The sequence below is a fragment of the Talpa occidentalis genome, unplaced genomic scaffold, assembly GCF_014898055.3.
Source record: "Talpa occidentalis isolate TD23 unplaced genomic scaffold, MPIMG_talOcc4v2.1 talOcc4.15, whole genome shotgun sequence".
NCBI classification, from domain to species: domain Eukaryota; kingdom Metazoa; phylum Chordata; class Mammalia; order Eulipotyphla; family Talpidae; genus Talpa; species Talpa occidentalis.
In genome coordinates, this window is record NW_023601543.1 from 78,822,001 (window position 1) to 78,839,628 (window position 17,628).

General features: G+C 36.9%; 1 protein-coding gene across 6 annotated transcripts in view; it reads left to right on the plus strand.

The window, feature by feature from the left end:
• The window catches only part of RPS6KA3 (ribosomal protein S6 kinase A3), a 173,633-nt gene that overhangs the window by 100,583 nt on the left and 55,422 nt on the right, over positions 1-17,628 (plus strand). The window contains exon 1 of one of the 6 annotated variants that reach the window (XM_037512624.2): positions 15,598-15,746. The exons of the other annotated variants lie outside the window; for them this stretch is intronic. Coding sequence (XP_037368521.1) covers positions 15,708-15,746 — 39 coding nt within the window. The 5' untranslated portion in view covers positions 15,598-15,707. Of the gene's footprint in view, positions 1-15,597; positions 15,747-17,628 lie in introns of those variants that run through there. 6 annotated transcript variants of the gene reach the window in all.

Genomic DNA, 17,628 nt, shown 5'->3' on the forward strand with positions numbered 1-17,628 from the left:
TAGCCTTGTATTTTTGTGTTTGCTCAGTTGTCTTTTAGGTTACTTATCTCTTTTTAGTTTGTATGATCTTGTTATATATTCTGGTTATTAACTCCTTGTCCATAATATATCTTGCAAATATTTTCTCCCTATTTTTGTAACATTGCTTAGGCTGTCTTTCATTGTATATTTATAGATGTTTTCATTTTTATTTTTTTTTAATTTATTTATTTATGCATACAAGAGCTGGGGTACAGGCCAGAGGTGTGGGGTGTGACAGGATTCATGAGAGACAGAGTAGGGAACAGAACAGGCAGACTGACTGAAAAACACTGCTGAGGGGAGCAGTGGGCGAGACAGGAGAGGTCTCCTGCACCATGTGGGTTGCTCCCTGGCTGGCCAGGCTATCGAACTCATGCTGCAGAGGCTGCAGATAGCTTCATAGGTTGTGTCTTAACCCCTTGCGCTACCAGGGAGGCCCGATATTTTCATTTTAAAATGGTCATATCTGGCTTCTGAGTTTTACGTTTTGGTTAGAAAATCCTTGCACCAAGATTATAAAAAATCCTCTCAGTTTTGATTTACTACTTTTTTTTAAAGATTTATTTTCTACAAGAGCTGGGGTACAAACCAGAGGCGCAGGAGGGTGAGAGGAGTCACCAGAGACAGAGCAGGGAGCAGAACAGGCAGACGACCGAAATACACTGCTGAGGGGAGCAGCGGGCATGACAGGAGAGGTCTGCCACGCCATGTGGGAATCTTCCTGGCCGGCTGGGAATCGAACTGGTGCTGCAAAGGCTGCAGACAGCTTCCCAGCGCTGCACTCAACCAGCTGCGCCACCGGGGAGGCCCTGATTTACTACTTTTATGGGTTTTGTGGGGGTTTGCATTTAGTTCTGTGATCTACTTAAAATCTTATTACCTGGTATGACCTAGAAATCCAGCTAGATAGCCTTTTATCCTGAGCCCTACTTACTGAATAAATAAAACTCATTCTTTTCTCATTCATTGGCCATCCCTCTTTAATAATGTATAAAATGGCCATATAATCCTTTTGTTAGTTTCCTAGGGCTGCTCTAACAAATCCCCGTAAACTGGCCGGCTTCAAACAACAGGTTTTTATTCTCTCATAGTTTGGAAGAATAAAAGCTGGGAATCAAAGTGTGATTAGAGCCACACTCTCACTGGAGACTTGAGGAGATCCTTCCTTGCGCCTTCCACCTTCTGGCGCCAGTGATCTTTGGCATTTTTTGGCTTATAGACACATCACTCCAACCTCTACCTCTGTTGTCACATGGTGTACTCCTGGGGTGTCTCTGTGTCAAAATTTCTCTGTGCTCATAAAGATACCAGTCATTGTGTTAGGGCCCACCTTACTCCAGTATGATCTCATCTTAACTTCATTACATCTACAAAGAATTTATTATGAAGTAATAATGTATTCACAGATATTGGCGATAAGAACTTGAACATACCTTTTTGGTGGCCACAATTCAACCTACAACATCCTTGAATGTTTTGACTTTACGTACATTTTTCAATTACTGTAGTTTTTATTAGGTGATTTTATATGTGACAAGGCAAACCCTGCCACCTTTTTATTATTCAAAATTGTAGTCTTACACATTCAGTCTTCCAGATGAACTTACAATCAATTTGTCAAAAATACTTCTGAAAAAGTTGCTTTATTTGAACATTTTATCAGAATTGCATTAAACTTATAGATTAACACAAAGAAAATTATTTTAATAAAATATTGAATCTTCATATCCAAGAGCATTCATTTATTTCAATATTCTTTTATATCCTATATCAAAACTTTATGGTTTCTTTTATTTATTTCTTTTTCATTTCTTATTAAGATAATTTATTGGTATTTTATATTGTAAGTATTTTATATTTATTGGTGTTTTATATTGTAAGATGCTATGTCTTCATCTGGTTATTGTAGTATATAAAAAAAGTTGAGTGTTTCTATATGCTGGGGAAAGTTAACTTCAGAAATCAAATTGCCATGAATTTTGTATGTTATGGGAGAGTGAGATCGTTGTACTCTTCTGTATAAAAGCCTTGAATAGTTTTGTGCTTCATTAAGTCTAAATTTTATGACGTAACCTATCAGGCCCTGTATAATAAAGCCTTTTGTACTTCCCCACATCATCTCTAGCCACATACCTCTACCCTCTGAAAATTCAGTCATTCCAAAGGCATGATTGTCAGGTTCTCTTTTGTTTCTGGGCCTTCATAGATCATATTCCCTTTCTCAGAATACTTTTCCCTTACTATTCGCCTCCAGTCAATTCCTGATCATCCTTCAGGTCCAAGTTTACATATCATTTCAGCTGAGAGTTCTTCCAGACATCACTACCACTCCCATTTCCACCTGAATTTTTTTTTGGTGCTGCCATCACAGCCTGTGTGTACCCTAAATGGCAATACCTCGCTAGATTCCATTGCTTTTTACTTGTCTCTATTTCCTACTAACCTGTGAGTAGCATGAAGCAGTGACCGTGTCTGACCCTCTCCTTGTTTTATATCTAGTGCCCAGTATCCTAACTGTTAATAAAATGAATGAATGAAGCTTTGGTGAGAACAGGGACCCAGAATTGGGGCCTGTTGCCTAAGGCTACCTTGAGATTTGTTCTGAATTTCTGCCCTTCCCAAACCATTTAAGGCTTTTTACTTCATTGTCCATAATATATATTGATTTACATTTAAGCAAATGTAAAAACAGCCAGTAAGTGTTAATATTGATTTTTTTCCTGCCATCATCTACTTTGTTTTCTTTCTGTAACAATTCCTTTGGAAGGAAAACCTTTAGATATTTTTTTATCTTTAGTCTAAAAGCATTTTCCATTGTGATGCCATATGGCTCACACTTTCCCTTAAAGTACTCATAGCATTAGTAACATTTATCCCTCAGAATACTTATAGCATTAGTAACATTTACATCTTAAAGAAAACTGCATTCTAGAGATAGGTGGGACAGGTACAGGACTAAGATATTACCAGAAATGTGCATGAAGTTGTTGAGCAGATCGTCACAGATGCTAGGAATTCAGTTTATAAGAAAAATATTAAGTATTGCTTTAGTGGTACTAATTTCAAAGAATTAGTATATTAGCCTTATACTTGTAAATTGTATTTGCCTTTAATATACAATAAAGTGTTCATTTTGTCAATTACTGATAAATAGTGGAAAGTGGAAATTGAGATGTATTAGTTATCTATTTGATACATAACAAATTAACCCAAACTTAGTAGCTTAAAACAGCACACATTTAGGGCCTCCGCAGTGGCGCAGCGGTTGAACACTGGGCTGTGAAGCTGCCCGCAGCCTCTGCAGCACTGGTTTGATCCCCGGCCGCCAGTGAGGGTCCCACATGGCACACAGACTTCTCCTGCCTTGCCTGCTGCTCCCCTCAGCAGTGTACTTCGTCAGTCTGCCTGCTCTGCTCCCCGCTCTGGCTCTGGTGAATTCTCTCACCCTACCGCGCTTCTGACTGTACCCAGTACTTGTATAAATAAATAAATAAATAAATCTTTAAAAAAAAAAAAAAAAAACAATGCACATTTATTACCTTAAAATTTCCAAGGGCCAGAAATCTGGGCATAGCTTAACTGGTTTTGATTCAGAATCTCTCATAGACTGCAATCAAGGAGTTGTCCAAGGCTAGAGTGTTGTCTGAACCTTGACAAGAGAAGGATCTGCTTCCAAACTCGTATGTCTGTTGGTCCAGGTTCCTGCCCATAGAAATTACAAGTTAATAATTATATGTAGGGAGCTTCTCAACTGGCAGGATTACTTCTAGCGTCATTAGCCCATTTTCTATAGAAAGCAGAGTGTGATGATAAGCGTTTTGACCATGACATGACCATAGAATGAGTGGAGAATAACAACAACAACAAAAAAAAACCTGGGTTCCTTAACACCTTTTCACCATAAACTACCCTCTTATCTATGAACTGCTTCATGAGAGAAAAATAGGCAATTATCTTGCTTGAACCATTGCAATTTGGGATCTTGCTTGTTACAGCAGCTTAGTCTATACTCTGACTACATCTAATCATTCACTAATGAAGTATTTAATGAATGTCTGTTAGGTGCCAAGAACTCTGCTAGGCTGTTGGAGGTACAAAAGCATATAAGGGAAACTTGCAGTTTCAAATTGGGAAAATAAACTTGCTTTTGCCCTCTTCTCTGGGAAATTATCACCCAATACAACAAGGAGAATGAGAAACAGAAATTTGATCTTTGAAATTAGAAAACTTCTATAATTTGAACCAAAATATCATAAATAAGAAAAGTGGATAAAACAGTTGTAATAAGTAGACCAAAGTGCTTTTGGAGCATACCAATGAAACTAAGCCTTATTCATGAACTGTAAAGCTCCAAAATGACTCATGGATGAACTCACCAGGTATTGTGGAAAGTGAAAGTATGGCACAGGACCAAAAACAGACATTGACTAAATGTTGATATAAAGAGCCTCCACTCTTCTCTCATACTCCTAGAAGAGACAAAAGGTATTTCATAGGAAAAATAAGCCAGAGGATCTTCAGATACGGGGCACCTCAGGAAGCAGGGTGAGGCACTGTGCTGGAAACAGGGATAATCAAGTGAAAGCCTACTACTGACTAGTAATGTGACTCTTTCCCTTACCTAGCACAACTGGGTCCATATCCTTCAGGCAGGAGAATGGAGCCTTCCCTGAAATAATTGAACAGTCCCTGATAAAAGACCTTCAGATACTGACATCTGGAAGATCCTCTTTGTAAAGGTTGACTATTTGGTCAGTTAACCTAAAAGTAAACCTACTAGTTGACAACAGAACATTTGGTCCACTTCTTAGTGCCTCATTCTTAGATATGAGTATAATCCACTATCAGCAAACATTTGAAGAAGGCTTCTTACATGGAAGAATGAGATCTTGAAGGAATCTTGAAGGAACAAACAATGCAGGAAAAAGAAAAGTTAAATTAACATCCTCTAAGTATTTAAAGACAAAACTGATTATGTAAAACAAGTATACAAATACATACATTTGTACATATCTGTGTGTATATGTGTCTATATATATAGACATATATATGAAAAGTCTCTGAAGTTAAAGTTTGATAGGAATGTTTTACATTTTAATAGTATATTTAGAAGTTGAATTTAAAGAAACATACCAAAAAGTTAAATATAAGACAAAGAGAAAATAGAGAAAAAAAAAAGAGGAGCAATCTAACATCTACCTATTAGGAATTCTGGAAACAACATGGGAAATGGAGGGCAAGAAATTAAGATAAGATGCATGTTTTTTTCCATGTTTTAATACATTTGAAATTAGAATGCTCGTTTAAATGGCGGCATTTTTCTCTCATAATGCTATAGTGATATTTATGCTCTTAGATTACATAAAATACCAAAAAAAGTTTTCCTCAGATTTGGACCATGTCCAAAATAAAACCTCTCTGGAAACCTATCAATGAAAAAAAAAAAAACTCAAGAAGGATCGTTATATCATTATTTTGAAATAACAGCAGGGATAAAGAGAAAACCCTAAAAGTTTTTGCTACATATTGAATGTTTGTGTCCCCTCAAATTCACATGTTGAAGTCTAATCCCCAGTGGGATTATTTGCAGGTGTGGCCTTTGGGAAGTGCTTAGGTTATGAGGACAGAGCCCTCATGACTGAGACTAGTGCCCTTTTATAAAAGAGTTATTTTATAGAAAGAGACTCCAGAGATCTTTCTTGCTCTTTTTGCCATATGCCATATGAAGACACAGCAGTGTCTGCTGTGTCTGAACCAGGAAGCAGGCCCTCACTAGACACTGAATGTACCATTGACTTAAAATAAACTTCAAATTCCCAGACTCCAGAACTGTGAGAAATAAATTTCTGTTGACTTTTGTAGAAGTCACTCAGTCTGTGGTATTCTGTTACAGCAACCTGAGTGAACTCTTACGACAAGCTTTTAGAGGTTTGTTTGTTTTTTTTCATGTCATATATAAAGGAGTGGGTATAAGAGTAATAGACATTTCAGCATTGGAAGTTAAAAGATAGGACCAATTCCTTTGAAATGCTTTGTGAAAATTATTTTCATTTTCAACCAAGATATTTTCAGACATATACCTGTTCTTAGAAAGTTACTAGAAAATGGGTTGTGTCACGGCCTCCCTGATGGCGCAGCGGTTGAGCGCTGGGCTGCGAAGCTGCCCGCAGCCTCTGCAGCACCGGTTCAATCCCTGGCCTCCCCGGCCGCCAGGCAAGGATCCCACGTGGCGGGACAGACCTCTCCTGCCGCGCCCGCCGCTCCCCTCAGCAGTGTACTTCATCTGTCTGCCTGCTCTGCTCCCCGCTCTGGCTCTGGTGAATTCTCTCACCCTCCTGTGCTTCTGACTGTATCCAGTGCTTGTATAAATAAATAAATAAATCTTTTTAAAAAAAGAAAATGGGTTCTGTCAATACTAGAGGGTTATTAACTAAGAAGAGACATAGGTTTCAGGCAACAAAGGATCCAGCTTTTACAGCAGTGACAAAGATATAAGTTCCTTCCCGTTATGATGAATAAAGGAAGCTTTAGAAGACTGGTTCAGTCAGTAAATTTGAAGAGTACTCAGTCCAGATTGAAGCAGACAGATGATTCCAGGAAAGCAGTCTCCAGGGGCAAAAGGAAGGGACAAATTACCCTATAGGTTGGAGTATTGAAAAGTCACTTGAGAGGCAAGGTTTGAAGAATTTGAGATAGTAACAAAGAAAGCAAATTTAAAAACAAAACAACTGTAATATTAAGGAAAAACAAAGTTGTACCCAAGAATTATATCTGCAGTACATTCCTTACCTCAACCATAAACATAGTTTACATAATTTTAATAATTGTTAAGACTGATTTAACCAAATTTTGTGATGAGTACTAAGTCATGTGTAATAGGAAGTCTAAAGGTAATGTCTGAAATTGATGAATAAAGAGAAAGTATATAAGGTTATTATGTAGCATATAGAGAGGAACACCAGAGGGAGCAAAGAAGAGCTGGAAAGAGACCAAGGATGTTTTATTATAAGCTTTGAAACATTTGATCCCTTAACCTTTGATAAAAATTTAAGTAGTATTTCAAGTAAAAGTAGATGTTACAGTGTGATCAGGTAAAAATTCACACCAGACACAAAAATTAACCACCGTTTTGAAGAACTGGTAAAGGATTTTGAGAAGAAAATGCCAATATTTGGGTGAAGGGATTTTCATGGGGAAATGGTGTAAACAAAAGCTAAAAAGGCAGGGTGGTCTGAGATGTGTTAGCGGTAGATAAATTGATTTGGACAAAACTGACAGTCCACGAGACCCCCCAAATTTCTCTTAAACAGTAAAATATCTTCATTCGAACTTGATGTATGGAACTGCCCCTGTGATAGCTCTTGAACATATCCCCTAAGTGTCTCTTGTGGGAGCGCCAGTTTATTCTGACTGGATTTTTCCCTTCTCCACATCGCGTCATTTCCTCTCTTTGTTCTTTGTCCTGCGATCTGCCTCCTTCCCACAGCCTAGATCCACTTCTCTTCCATCTTCTGGAATTTCAATGTTATGTTCCTTTCTTTTGCTTTCTGGAGATTGATGCCTTTCCTGTCTTTATGTACTAGAACTAAAAACCTTTATTTCTTTCATGTATCTCATAAAATACAAGAATTTTAATCTAATTAAATTGATCCATACCAGAACATAACAGTCATCACCTTCCTCCATGTCTTTTCCATGGGAATGTTTGCTTATTTGTCTGTATTGATGTATAATCAGTGGTATTTCTCACCAATTAACTTGTTCCAGCCAGTGTCTTTTGTTCTCCCTTCCCTGATGGAGAGACTTGCTATTTTTTTCTTTTATTCCTATGGGGCTGTAGAGAGAGACTGCCTTCACAGTAGAAGGGTAGAATACCATATAGCACCTCAAGCCAAGATAGCTTCTTGGCATTGGAATTTCCCACCCTTTCTCAGATGGCCAGAGGACTCCATACTCTGTGTAATCCATGATCAAGAAATAACCAGTCTTGACTGATGAGCTCTTCTTAGTCATCCAAGAATCATTAAGGCAGTCTCTTGCTTAGTGGGGAAATAATTCTCTTAACAGTTCTTAGAGGACCAGGAAATGTTGTTCTGAGGATTGAGAATTACAGGAAATAAATACCTAACACAAAGTATAAGCCCCCAAATGTTCATTTTCTTGTCTTCCTTCCAAAAGTTGATTCTGCTCTCTCACACTGTTCACCAGGGATAAGCTACACCCCTTAAGAACTACCCTTAATCCAGTAATTTTGGGACTTACGATAGACCTGCCCATAGACAAAATTGTGAAGTGAATTTGGTATTTTGGTATGAAATTGATCCTTGACCCTTCTGTTCCCTTCATCTTTTACGTCTATATGACCATGCTCATAACATCAAGTTTGTAAATATTATCTTACTACGGTCCTAAACACTGTATTTATCAAGTCAGTCTTTGCAACTCTTGTATCATAGTCACATGGCTGACTGTCTAGAATTGGAGAAAGCTTGTTAAAAGTTGTAGTGATAAAGTTGGTTTAAAAAGATAAAAGTGAGGGCCTCCCTTGTGGCACAGGGGTTAAAGTCTCAGTGTTATCAAGCTGTCACCAGCCACTGCAGCACGAGTTCAATCCCCAGCCAGGGAGCTCACCCACATGGCACAGCAGACCTCTCCTGTTTAGCCTGCTGCTCCCTTCAGCAGTGTATTTCAGTAGATCTGCCTGTTCTGCTCTCCACTCTGTCTCTGGTGAATCCTCTCATGCCCTGGACCTCTGGCCTACACCCCAGTTCTTGTATGCATAAATAAATAAAAATATAAAATAAAATCTTTAAAAAAAAAAAAGATGAAGACAGGCAGTGAATGACCTGAAATGGCAGGTGAAGGCATTTACCCCTCTGAAGGACACAGACAGGAAGTATAGCAGTGGCACCCTGTTATTTAAAAATCCCCTGAAGTCATGATAGTTTATAGCAGTAGTTCTTTCCAACTTCCACATAAACTGTTACTACAGCTTCCATTCATAGAGTAGCTGTAAGGGTCAGTGCTGTCTGTGATGACCTTCATAATACCCAGGGAGTTTCATCAGTTCTCGATTTCCTGCCGGTTTCCTCCATTTCCTTGAAGGTTTTCTGACGCTGCCTTAAAACTTGTATTTGAACATCCAAAATGATACTCACAGCCATGAGGCTAGCGCACACTTGCATACCTCCTGCAGTCATCATGGGTCAAACGTAAAATAAACTACAGAAAGAGAAGCCCTAGAAGCATAGATAATAGATAGTGAAGAATCCTTTTAACACAGGGAAGTATGATGGAGTGCTCAGTGGCAAGGATTGTTTGTGGTGTGGTACATTAAAAACACTTATTGACTGAGCATCACGTCTGTTCTAACTCTCATAGGCTGAGAGTGTATTACAGCACTCAGCCTGGGGGAAATATACTGTAGTACATTTAAGTATATACCACTTAGGAAACTATTTTTGAGATAAATGGCATTATAATTAGCACTGCATGGTGGCATTCAATGGAGTATGTGAGCAGTAGACAAGATTTCCAAGCATGTCAGGTTTCCCTTTGCTACATTTTTGGCTCTCTTTCAGGGCTATTTTTTCCACTTCCTGGTATCCCTTTCCTCCACCTGTAAGAGCTTTTAAAAAAGTCACCACACCCCTCTCCCATTTTATCAAGGCTTATCTACCTCACATGGTGCCTCTAATTCAAGATTACTTCTCCTTTGCTCTCCTCCACTCATCACAGTACCCCCCCTCCTTTTTTTTCTATTTGAGTATTCTAATCCTTAATTGGAAAGAGAGCAAACTGATTTGATTAGGTTTTGTTCAGGTATGGATGGTTTTCTGAGTCCACCTGAAATACTGGCATATTGAAAGTTATAACCCCTCCCCCTAAATGAATCTTTTAACCATTTTAGACAAACATGGAAAAGTATAAAGAACTTCAAACTAAACAGAAAAATAACATGTGGACAGAGACTAGCAGTTCCACCTAGGCTGTATGGCTGCTTATGGATGACTGCCTCACGGTGGTGGTATTGCTACTCTTTTGCCCTGTCATCATCTCCTGGGAGAGAGTGTGAGCGAAACAGCATGTTTTCCATGGGAACAGGGCTTTCATTGCTATCTCTCTCGGTGCTCTAGGAAGCCACTTCCATTTCATTCAAGTAGATCCCACCGCTTATTTCCCATCTCTGATTTAAAACATTAGGACCTCAGCATATTATCTACTAATGGGTATGTGCAAGAGACTAATTCCCCTGTACTTAGGTGGGAATCTTGAGATATTAAGCTCTTTAGTGTAAAACATGGTGCTTAATTATAATATCTTAAATTATGCTCTTACACTGGAAAGGAAAATTTAATAAATTAAAGAATTCAAAAAAAAAAGAACTAAGAACTCAGTGAAAGAAGCTAGAAAAAGAACTACAAAGTAAACCTATAAAAAGCAAGAGGAAGGAATTAAATATAAATTCCAAAATCAGTGAATTAGAAAACAGGAAAAAAAAAACAAAAGCAAATGCACATTAGGAAAGCAAAACAGGATATAACCACAGATAGGAAGGAGATTAAAACATCATAACAACTGAAATATTTACAGATGAAATGATATAATGTCTGGGATTTGCTTCAAAATAATTAATTATGGGAGTGGGGGGAAGTGAGTGTATGAAGCAGGATTGGCCATGAGTTGATAATTGTTAAAACTAAGTACTGAGTACATGAGCATTTGTTATTCTACTCTGTCTAAAATGTGCTTGAAATTTTCCTTTAGTTTAAATTAAAAAACTGAGTAAAGTATTAAATGTAACTGTATACTAACATAAAAGCCTTGTTGAAGCACGCGATTTTCTAGGAAAATCTAAATGATATCATTTAGCAAGGGATATAAATACATTGTATCAATAGCAAGGTAGAAGTTTTAAATAGTATGCACCCCCAACTATATTATCAGGCCCCATTGATTTCATAGAAGAAATCTTTGAAACTTTCAAAAAATAGATCACTCCTGTGGTCTATATAAATTGTCCCAAACATAGGAAAAATTTGTATTGCCTTCTAGTTTATTTGGTAAATTAGCACAACCCTGAAAATGAAAGTAACACAGTAAAGAAAACTGGCAAATTAATCTATGAATATAGATGCAAAAATCCTTTTAAAAAGTGACTTAAGCCAAATACAGTAGATTTTTTTTCCCAGAAATATACATTTGGACATCTATTGTTATCAGTAATCTAAGTCACCATATCAGGAGGGCAGAGAAAAACTACATGACCGTATTAATAAATAGCAAAAAGACATTTTATAAAATTGAATTTTCGTTCCTGTTTTAGTGAAGAGGAAATAGTCCAACCTTAACAAGATAGATAGCATGTGAATGAAACCAAAAACTGACATTATATCTGATAATTTCAATTTTTTTTTTAATTTTTTTTTTATAGAGGCATGTTTTATTTGTTTATTTGTTTGTTTTGTTTATACATGCACTGGGTATAGTCAGAAGCGCGGGAGGGTGAGAGAATTCACCAGAGCCAGAGCGGGGAGCAGAGCAGACAGATTTACTGAAACACACTGCTGAGGGGAGCAGCGGGCGGCAGGAGAGGTCTGCGCACCATGTGGGACCCTCCTCTGGTGGCCGGGGAGCAGCCGGGGATCGAACTGGCGCCGCAGAGGCTGCGGGCAGCTTCGCAACCCAGCGCTCAACCGCTGCGCCACCAGGGAGGCCCCCTGACATTATATCTGAATGATTTAGTGGGTATATGCTTAAATCAGGATCAAGATAGTATTTATTAGTGCTGGCTTTATGTTCCATAGATTATTAGAAGTTAGGGTTTTGTTCGAGAATTTGAGGTAGGAGCATGGTGTGCTCTGATTTTTGTGTTAAAACTATTGTGGTTGCCATGAAGAGACAGGACTGCACTGGGAAATTTTAGAAGCAGGTAAATCAGACTGCACTCGATGATGGTTTGTATTGAGAATGACAGAAGAAATAGAAATAAACAGATTTAAGATAAAATAAGGAGAACTTGTTGATAATTAACCACAAAGGGAAGGAAATAAAAAAGCAGAGACAAAAAGGACTTACAGGTTTTGGCGAAGGGTAAGCTGTTGCCTACTTATGTGACCCCCTGTCACATCTACCTCTCTGTCTCACTCTCTTTCCTCAGTGTTCATCATGTGAGTTTTGAATGCGTGAAACTGATTCTTATCTAAGGGCGTTTGCTGTTCATTCTGTTTGAGGGCGCTAGACCATGAGTCAGAAAATTTTGTCAATAAAGGGCCAAGTAGTAAATATTTTAGGCTGTGTAACCCATGTGGTCTGTGTGACAACTGCTAAGTCAGCGGTAGCCATTATAGGGCAAAAACAGCTGCAATTCATATGTAGACAGAGATGGGCATGACTATATTTGGCCCTTTACTGGCAACTCCTGACTGTAGTTTGCCCCTTCCTGAGGTCATGGTGTAGTTCCTTCATTATATAGACTCTTTCTAGAGGACAATTTAGCAAATAAATTAGGATCAAAAACTTTGAAGTGCTTCATACTCTCTTCTAGAGATGCAGTTCTACTTCTTAAAGTTATCTCTGAGTGATTATGAATATGTGCAGAGAATGGGGACACCTTGCTGGTATAGGAGATGAAATACCCAACAACAGGGGATTTGTGTAATACAGTCCTCTGCAGTCATTAGTGATGCATTGAAGGTTATTTGCTAATAGTACAGGGGTCAGCAAACTATACCCCAGGCTTGTTGCTTGTTTCTGTAAATGAAGTTTTATTGGAACACTGCATTACCCATTCCTTTTCCCACTGCAATGTCAGAGTTGACAGAGACCATATGGCCTGTAGAGCTGAAAACGTTTACTGTCTGACCCTTTACAGAAAAAAAGTGGTCTTATGTGTACTATGGTCCAAGTGTGTGTGACAGAAAAAGACTGGGGGAAAAACACAAAAATGGTATTTTTTTTCTTTTTTCTACTTTTTATTAGTTACATTTTCTATAATGGACATGCATGATTTTTGTAATAAAAGAAGTTAGAAGAGATGGGGACAGTATAAACAGTACTTAGTAGTTTGGTATGCACAGCCACCCAAGTAGCATTCATTTCAGATTTCAGCATGACACTTATTCAAGCAGCCATTATTTGAATGCCTACTATGTGCTATTTACAGTGGGGAGACAAAGATAAATGTGGTGCCTGTTCTCAAGATTAATCTGGTAGGGACAGTGGGATGTGCTTAAAATAATAAGTGTCATAAACAGTATACCAAAGAGCCTAAAGAACTTTCATTCTGGTTAGGAGATAGTATAACATCCAAATAAAACAGTTGATCTGTGATGAGTTCTAACATAATTATAAGGGATTCTAATCATGTATGCTAGTCTTTTAACTTTGTCTGTTGTACCTTTTGATATAGAGGAATGTTTTTTAATTTTTACTTTTGGTGTTACATTTTTGCTCTTCTATATATGCACATGTTCCGCTCAACCTCCACCAAACTACCCATGCGCATACCCCATCTGCTTCCCTTCCCTCTGGTAGCCATTATGTTCTTTCATTAAATTTTTTTTAGTTATTAATCAAGTCTGTATCTATATCTGCCTTTATATCTTCTACATATTTCAAATAGGTAGCCAAAAATGTCCTAACATCTCTCTTAGATGTAAAGTACCACATTTATTCTTTTCTAACACTCTCCTTGTCTTTTCTACAGCAGTACCATGCTGTTTTAATTAAGGTATCAATTTCATCCAGGGAAACTTGTTTCAGGTTTTGGTACCTGAAATATTGCTTCATTTTCTTGGTGCTAATGTTAAAAGTGCAACATACAGCAGAATGTGAGTTATTAACCCGAACATAAGTAGTCATTAAAGCCAATTTAAACTAATCCTTTAAATTCTGAAAAAGTAATTTCGTTGCTTCTGTTCAGAAGTATGAGTTGAATAAAGTTGATGGCTGCTCTATACAAAGATACATCTATTGTTTTGTACTTAATCAGTTGTGCAGTAAGCATGATATGATGTTTGCTGTTTCTTGCTGGTCTTAAGAGGCACCTCATATTCAGAAAGACAGTTTTGTGTTAGTTATTGTCCCAGCCTTGCTGCCCTTTTGCTGCATTGTAAGGAGCATTAAGTTATTCCTTTTGGGAGAGGGGAGGCTCATGTTCTGATGAAAAACTTGCTAAGTGCTTTCCGTGCTGAAAAACTTAGACATGCATTTTTAATCAAGGGAAGTGTATACCTTCCCAAGAAGAATTCAGAGTTCTGTCTTGGATATTTATTTGGATACCAGCGATTCTAATATATTTGGTTACATAGGATAATTTTTTTAATTGAGCAAGAGTGTTTTATTCTTCAGCTTCCATTAAATCATTCATAGAACATTGCCATAAAGTTTTGATAGAACAGGAAGAACTCTGGCCTTTCATATAGAGCCTGTGGCACCTAATGGGCACTTTGATGCTTGCTCAATAAGGAAAGGCTGCACTGAGTTCCCATGATAGATAGTTCCATCATTAAATATGTGCTTACGTTGACCACAGTTCCTTCATCCAGAAAATGAGCTGATAGTTCTTAATGTTTTCTAGAATCTCTTTAGGTTTTGAAAATTCAGTGCTTTTATTAAATTCATATAGGCTGCATATGTTAACACTTTAGGCTTTGTTGGTTCTACATAAATGAAATATCTATTGAGTATTTTCGCACCATTCTTAATTAATGCTTCGGTTACTTGTTTTGTATAAATGCCACTTTCAGTGACCATGTCCTGAAAATCGGCATACTTCAAAAAATATTTTCCAAAGCAAAGGTACATTAGAAGAATTTCTCAAAGCTATTAGAGGATGAAATGGGATTAGGGATTGTCTTATAGCTTGACACTTCCTTCTTTTCCAGGTTGGAGTCTTCAGTAAGTGTTTGTTTTTGCTCACTAATTGGATTTTTCTTAAATTCAGATTTTACCAACTAGGAATATGAGTTTTAGCTGTGGGCCTTGAAGTCTTTAAAGGTTGATAATTGATGTTTATAACCAGTGTAAACATAAATGTAATTTATTTTCACTTAAGATAGAAGAATCTGTCCTTTCCTCACAACGAGAGTTTCTTGCATGTGGTCATTTTCTACCCATGGTTAGGAAACTCTTCCTCATTGATGGCATACACCCATGACATGTCTATATATAGCCTTAAAAAATTCTTGAGTCTATCCTTTGGAGTGTGTATATAAAAATTACAAAGGGTAAAATTTCACTTGTGCATCAGTGACTTATATAGATAGGGCTAACTAGTTTCAGTGGCTTTTAAAGAGTCGTACAGTTAAATACTGGCATTTCTCAGAATTGTGAAATAAAATTATGTTTATTTCACTGGTTGTTTAAATTGTCTGGATTGCTGGGAACCAGAAATAAAGCATACTTCAACAGGATTTTGCTATCAGCAAATCTGTTTTGGTTTCCTGTTCTGGCCTCCCTACCTATCAGCTACATTAGTGCCCTCGCCATTACGTTTCTCCTTTCTTTTACCACAGGAAAATTGTCAGGCCTCTTTTTCTAGCATTTTAAGGACCCGCCTGACAGGAAATTTTCTAATTGCCGGAACAGCTGGTAGGAGAAAACTTTGCAGGGGCTTGGCCTTCCCTTTCTAACTTAAGTTTGACGGTCAGAAATTCTTTTATCACCATCATGGTTTCGTAGCCATGTTTAAATTTCTGTCTTTTCGTGTTCGCTCCATACAGGTAAGCTTTGTTCAACTTTTTTAAAGACTAAAATGTTTTTAGTTGGCACTAAGTGTAATTATACTAACTAGACAGTTATTTCATTTTGTATGTTCTTTTTGAAAGCTTCTCAAGATTCTAAGCCAGTTTTTAGAAGGACTTTTAAAGGATAATATTTCTGTATACTAAAAGTATGCATGTAATATATACATTTCAACTCTATTTTGTAAACTTGTTTTTGTTTGCTTTTCAGTGCTGAAGTAATTTTTATCTTGCTACTGTTTTGTAATTTTGTATAATAAAATAATATTAAACCAGGCATGAGCAAAATTGTGAATTTACTAATATTTAGGAAATTAATGTAAGCAATATTTTAATGCGTAGTAGGAGGATGTGCCATTTCTAATGGTTAAGAACTTAAAATCAGATTTTTGTTGTAATTGGTTCCTTCATGAATTTGAAGTTTTTAATCAACTATGCTTAATTAACTTTAGCTAAATAATTTTATCTGACTTAGAGTAGGCACAGTTTTTCAAAGCATGGCTTTGTTAAAATGTGCTTACTAACAGGGAAGAGAACACGAGGGACTGTGGTGAAGGTTCACGGGTGAATTGGTGGTGGGAATTTTACTGGTAATACACAACAATGTAAAAGATATAAATAAAAAATACATATTTTTAAAAATTTAAAAAATAAAACGTGCCGACTGAGTGATAATTTGCATTATATTTAATCTAAGAGCCCTGCCCAAATCAACTTGATATTTTGCTGTGAGAATCATTTTCTCTTGCTGCTCTTTAAAGAGAATTAAATTTGCTGATTGGTATTCCAGACTGGGGAAAAACTATGTGCTCTCCACAGCAGTGATTGAGAATGTTAGTCTGGAGAACCAGCAATGCTGTTTTCTCAAACATAGATATAAGAAACTGTCTTGGAGCATTCCCCTGATGAATTTTGTTAAATAAAAAATGCTGAGCATATTTATCATCTCTTAGCAAATTAAGTAAATTGGATTTGGTTGAATTGTAATCTAGAATAAATTAAAATGTGTTTTCTCAACATGGCTTGAATAACCAACTTAATTACGTCACAATCAGATAATTTTTATGTATCTTGATTATCTAAAAAAATTAACATCTTTTAGAAATAAAAAACTGTATATTACAGAACTGTAGGTATTTATAGAGTGATCCTTTAAATTAAAATTATACTTAAGAAGTAAAGTATGTATTTTTCATTAATAAAGTCTTAGACAGAAAAATAGTTACACAGCCACAGTTTAAAAGTACTTATTTACTGTCTTTTACCAAGGAACATTTAAATATTTTACTTAAAACTTCAGTATTTTCTGACCTTCAAAACAATTTAGAAAATACAAATGCCTTAAGAACACACTTCCTGACTCAAGGGAGGGGAGGAAAAAGGAAATTATGTATACAAGGCAGGGCATGATGCCAAATGTTGAATCATTCTTTAAAATCAATTAATATCACCCAGTTTTTTTAATTTGAGCATGTTACAATATTCGATTTCTATAATTCAAATAGGCAACATTGATTGCATTACCTTTTCTATAATCCTTTTTACATTGTAAGAACAAAATTGTATTTTCCCTCTCAGCATGAAAAGGAATCATTATGTTAATTTTTTCCATTAAATGGTGAACCCTAAAGACCATTTAAGAGGGAACCTACACACCCTTTGTTGGTCCTGGGAAACAAGCAAGGTGTCTATCGGACTGTAGGAACACCAAAAGACCCACCTGTCCATACATTTTCCTCTGCCATTTTTCTGTGATGTCTAAAATGATGCTTTTTATATACTTCCTGAATTTATATCTTTGTTTTATTTATTAGGCATCGTATCTCAACAGGTACTTATCCAATAATAAATCTTTAAATCT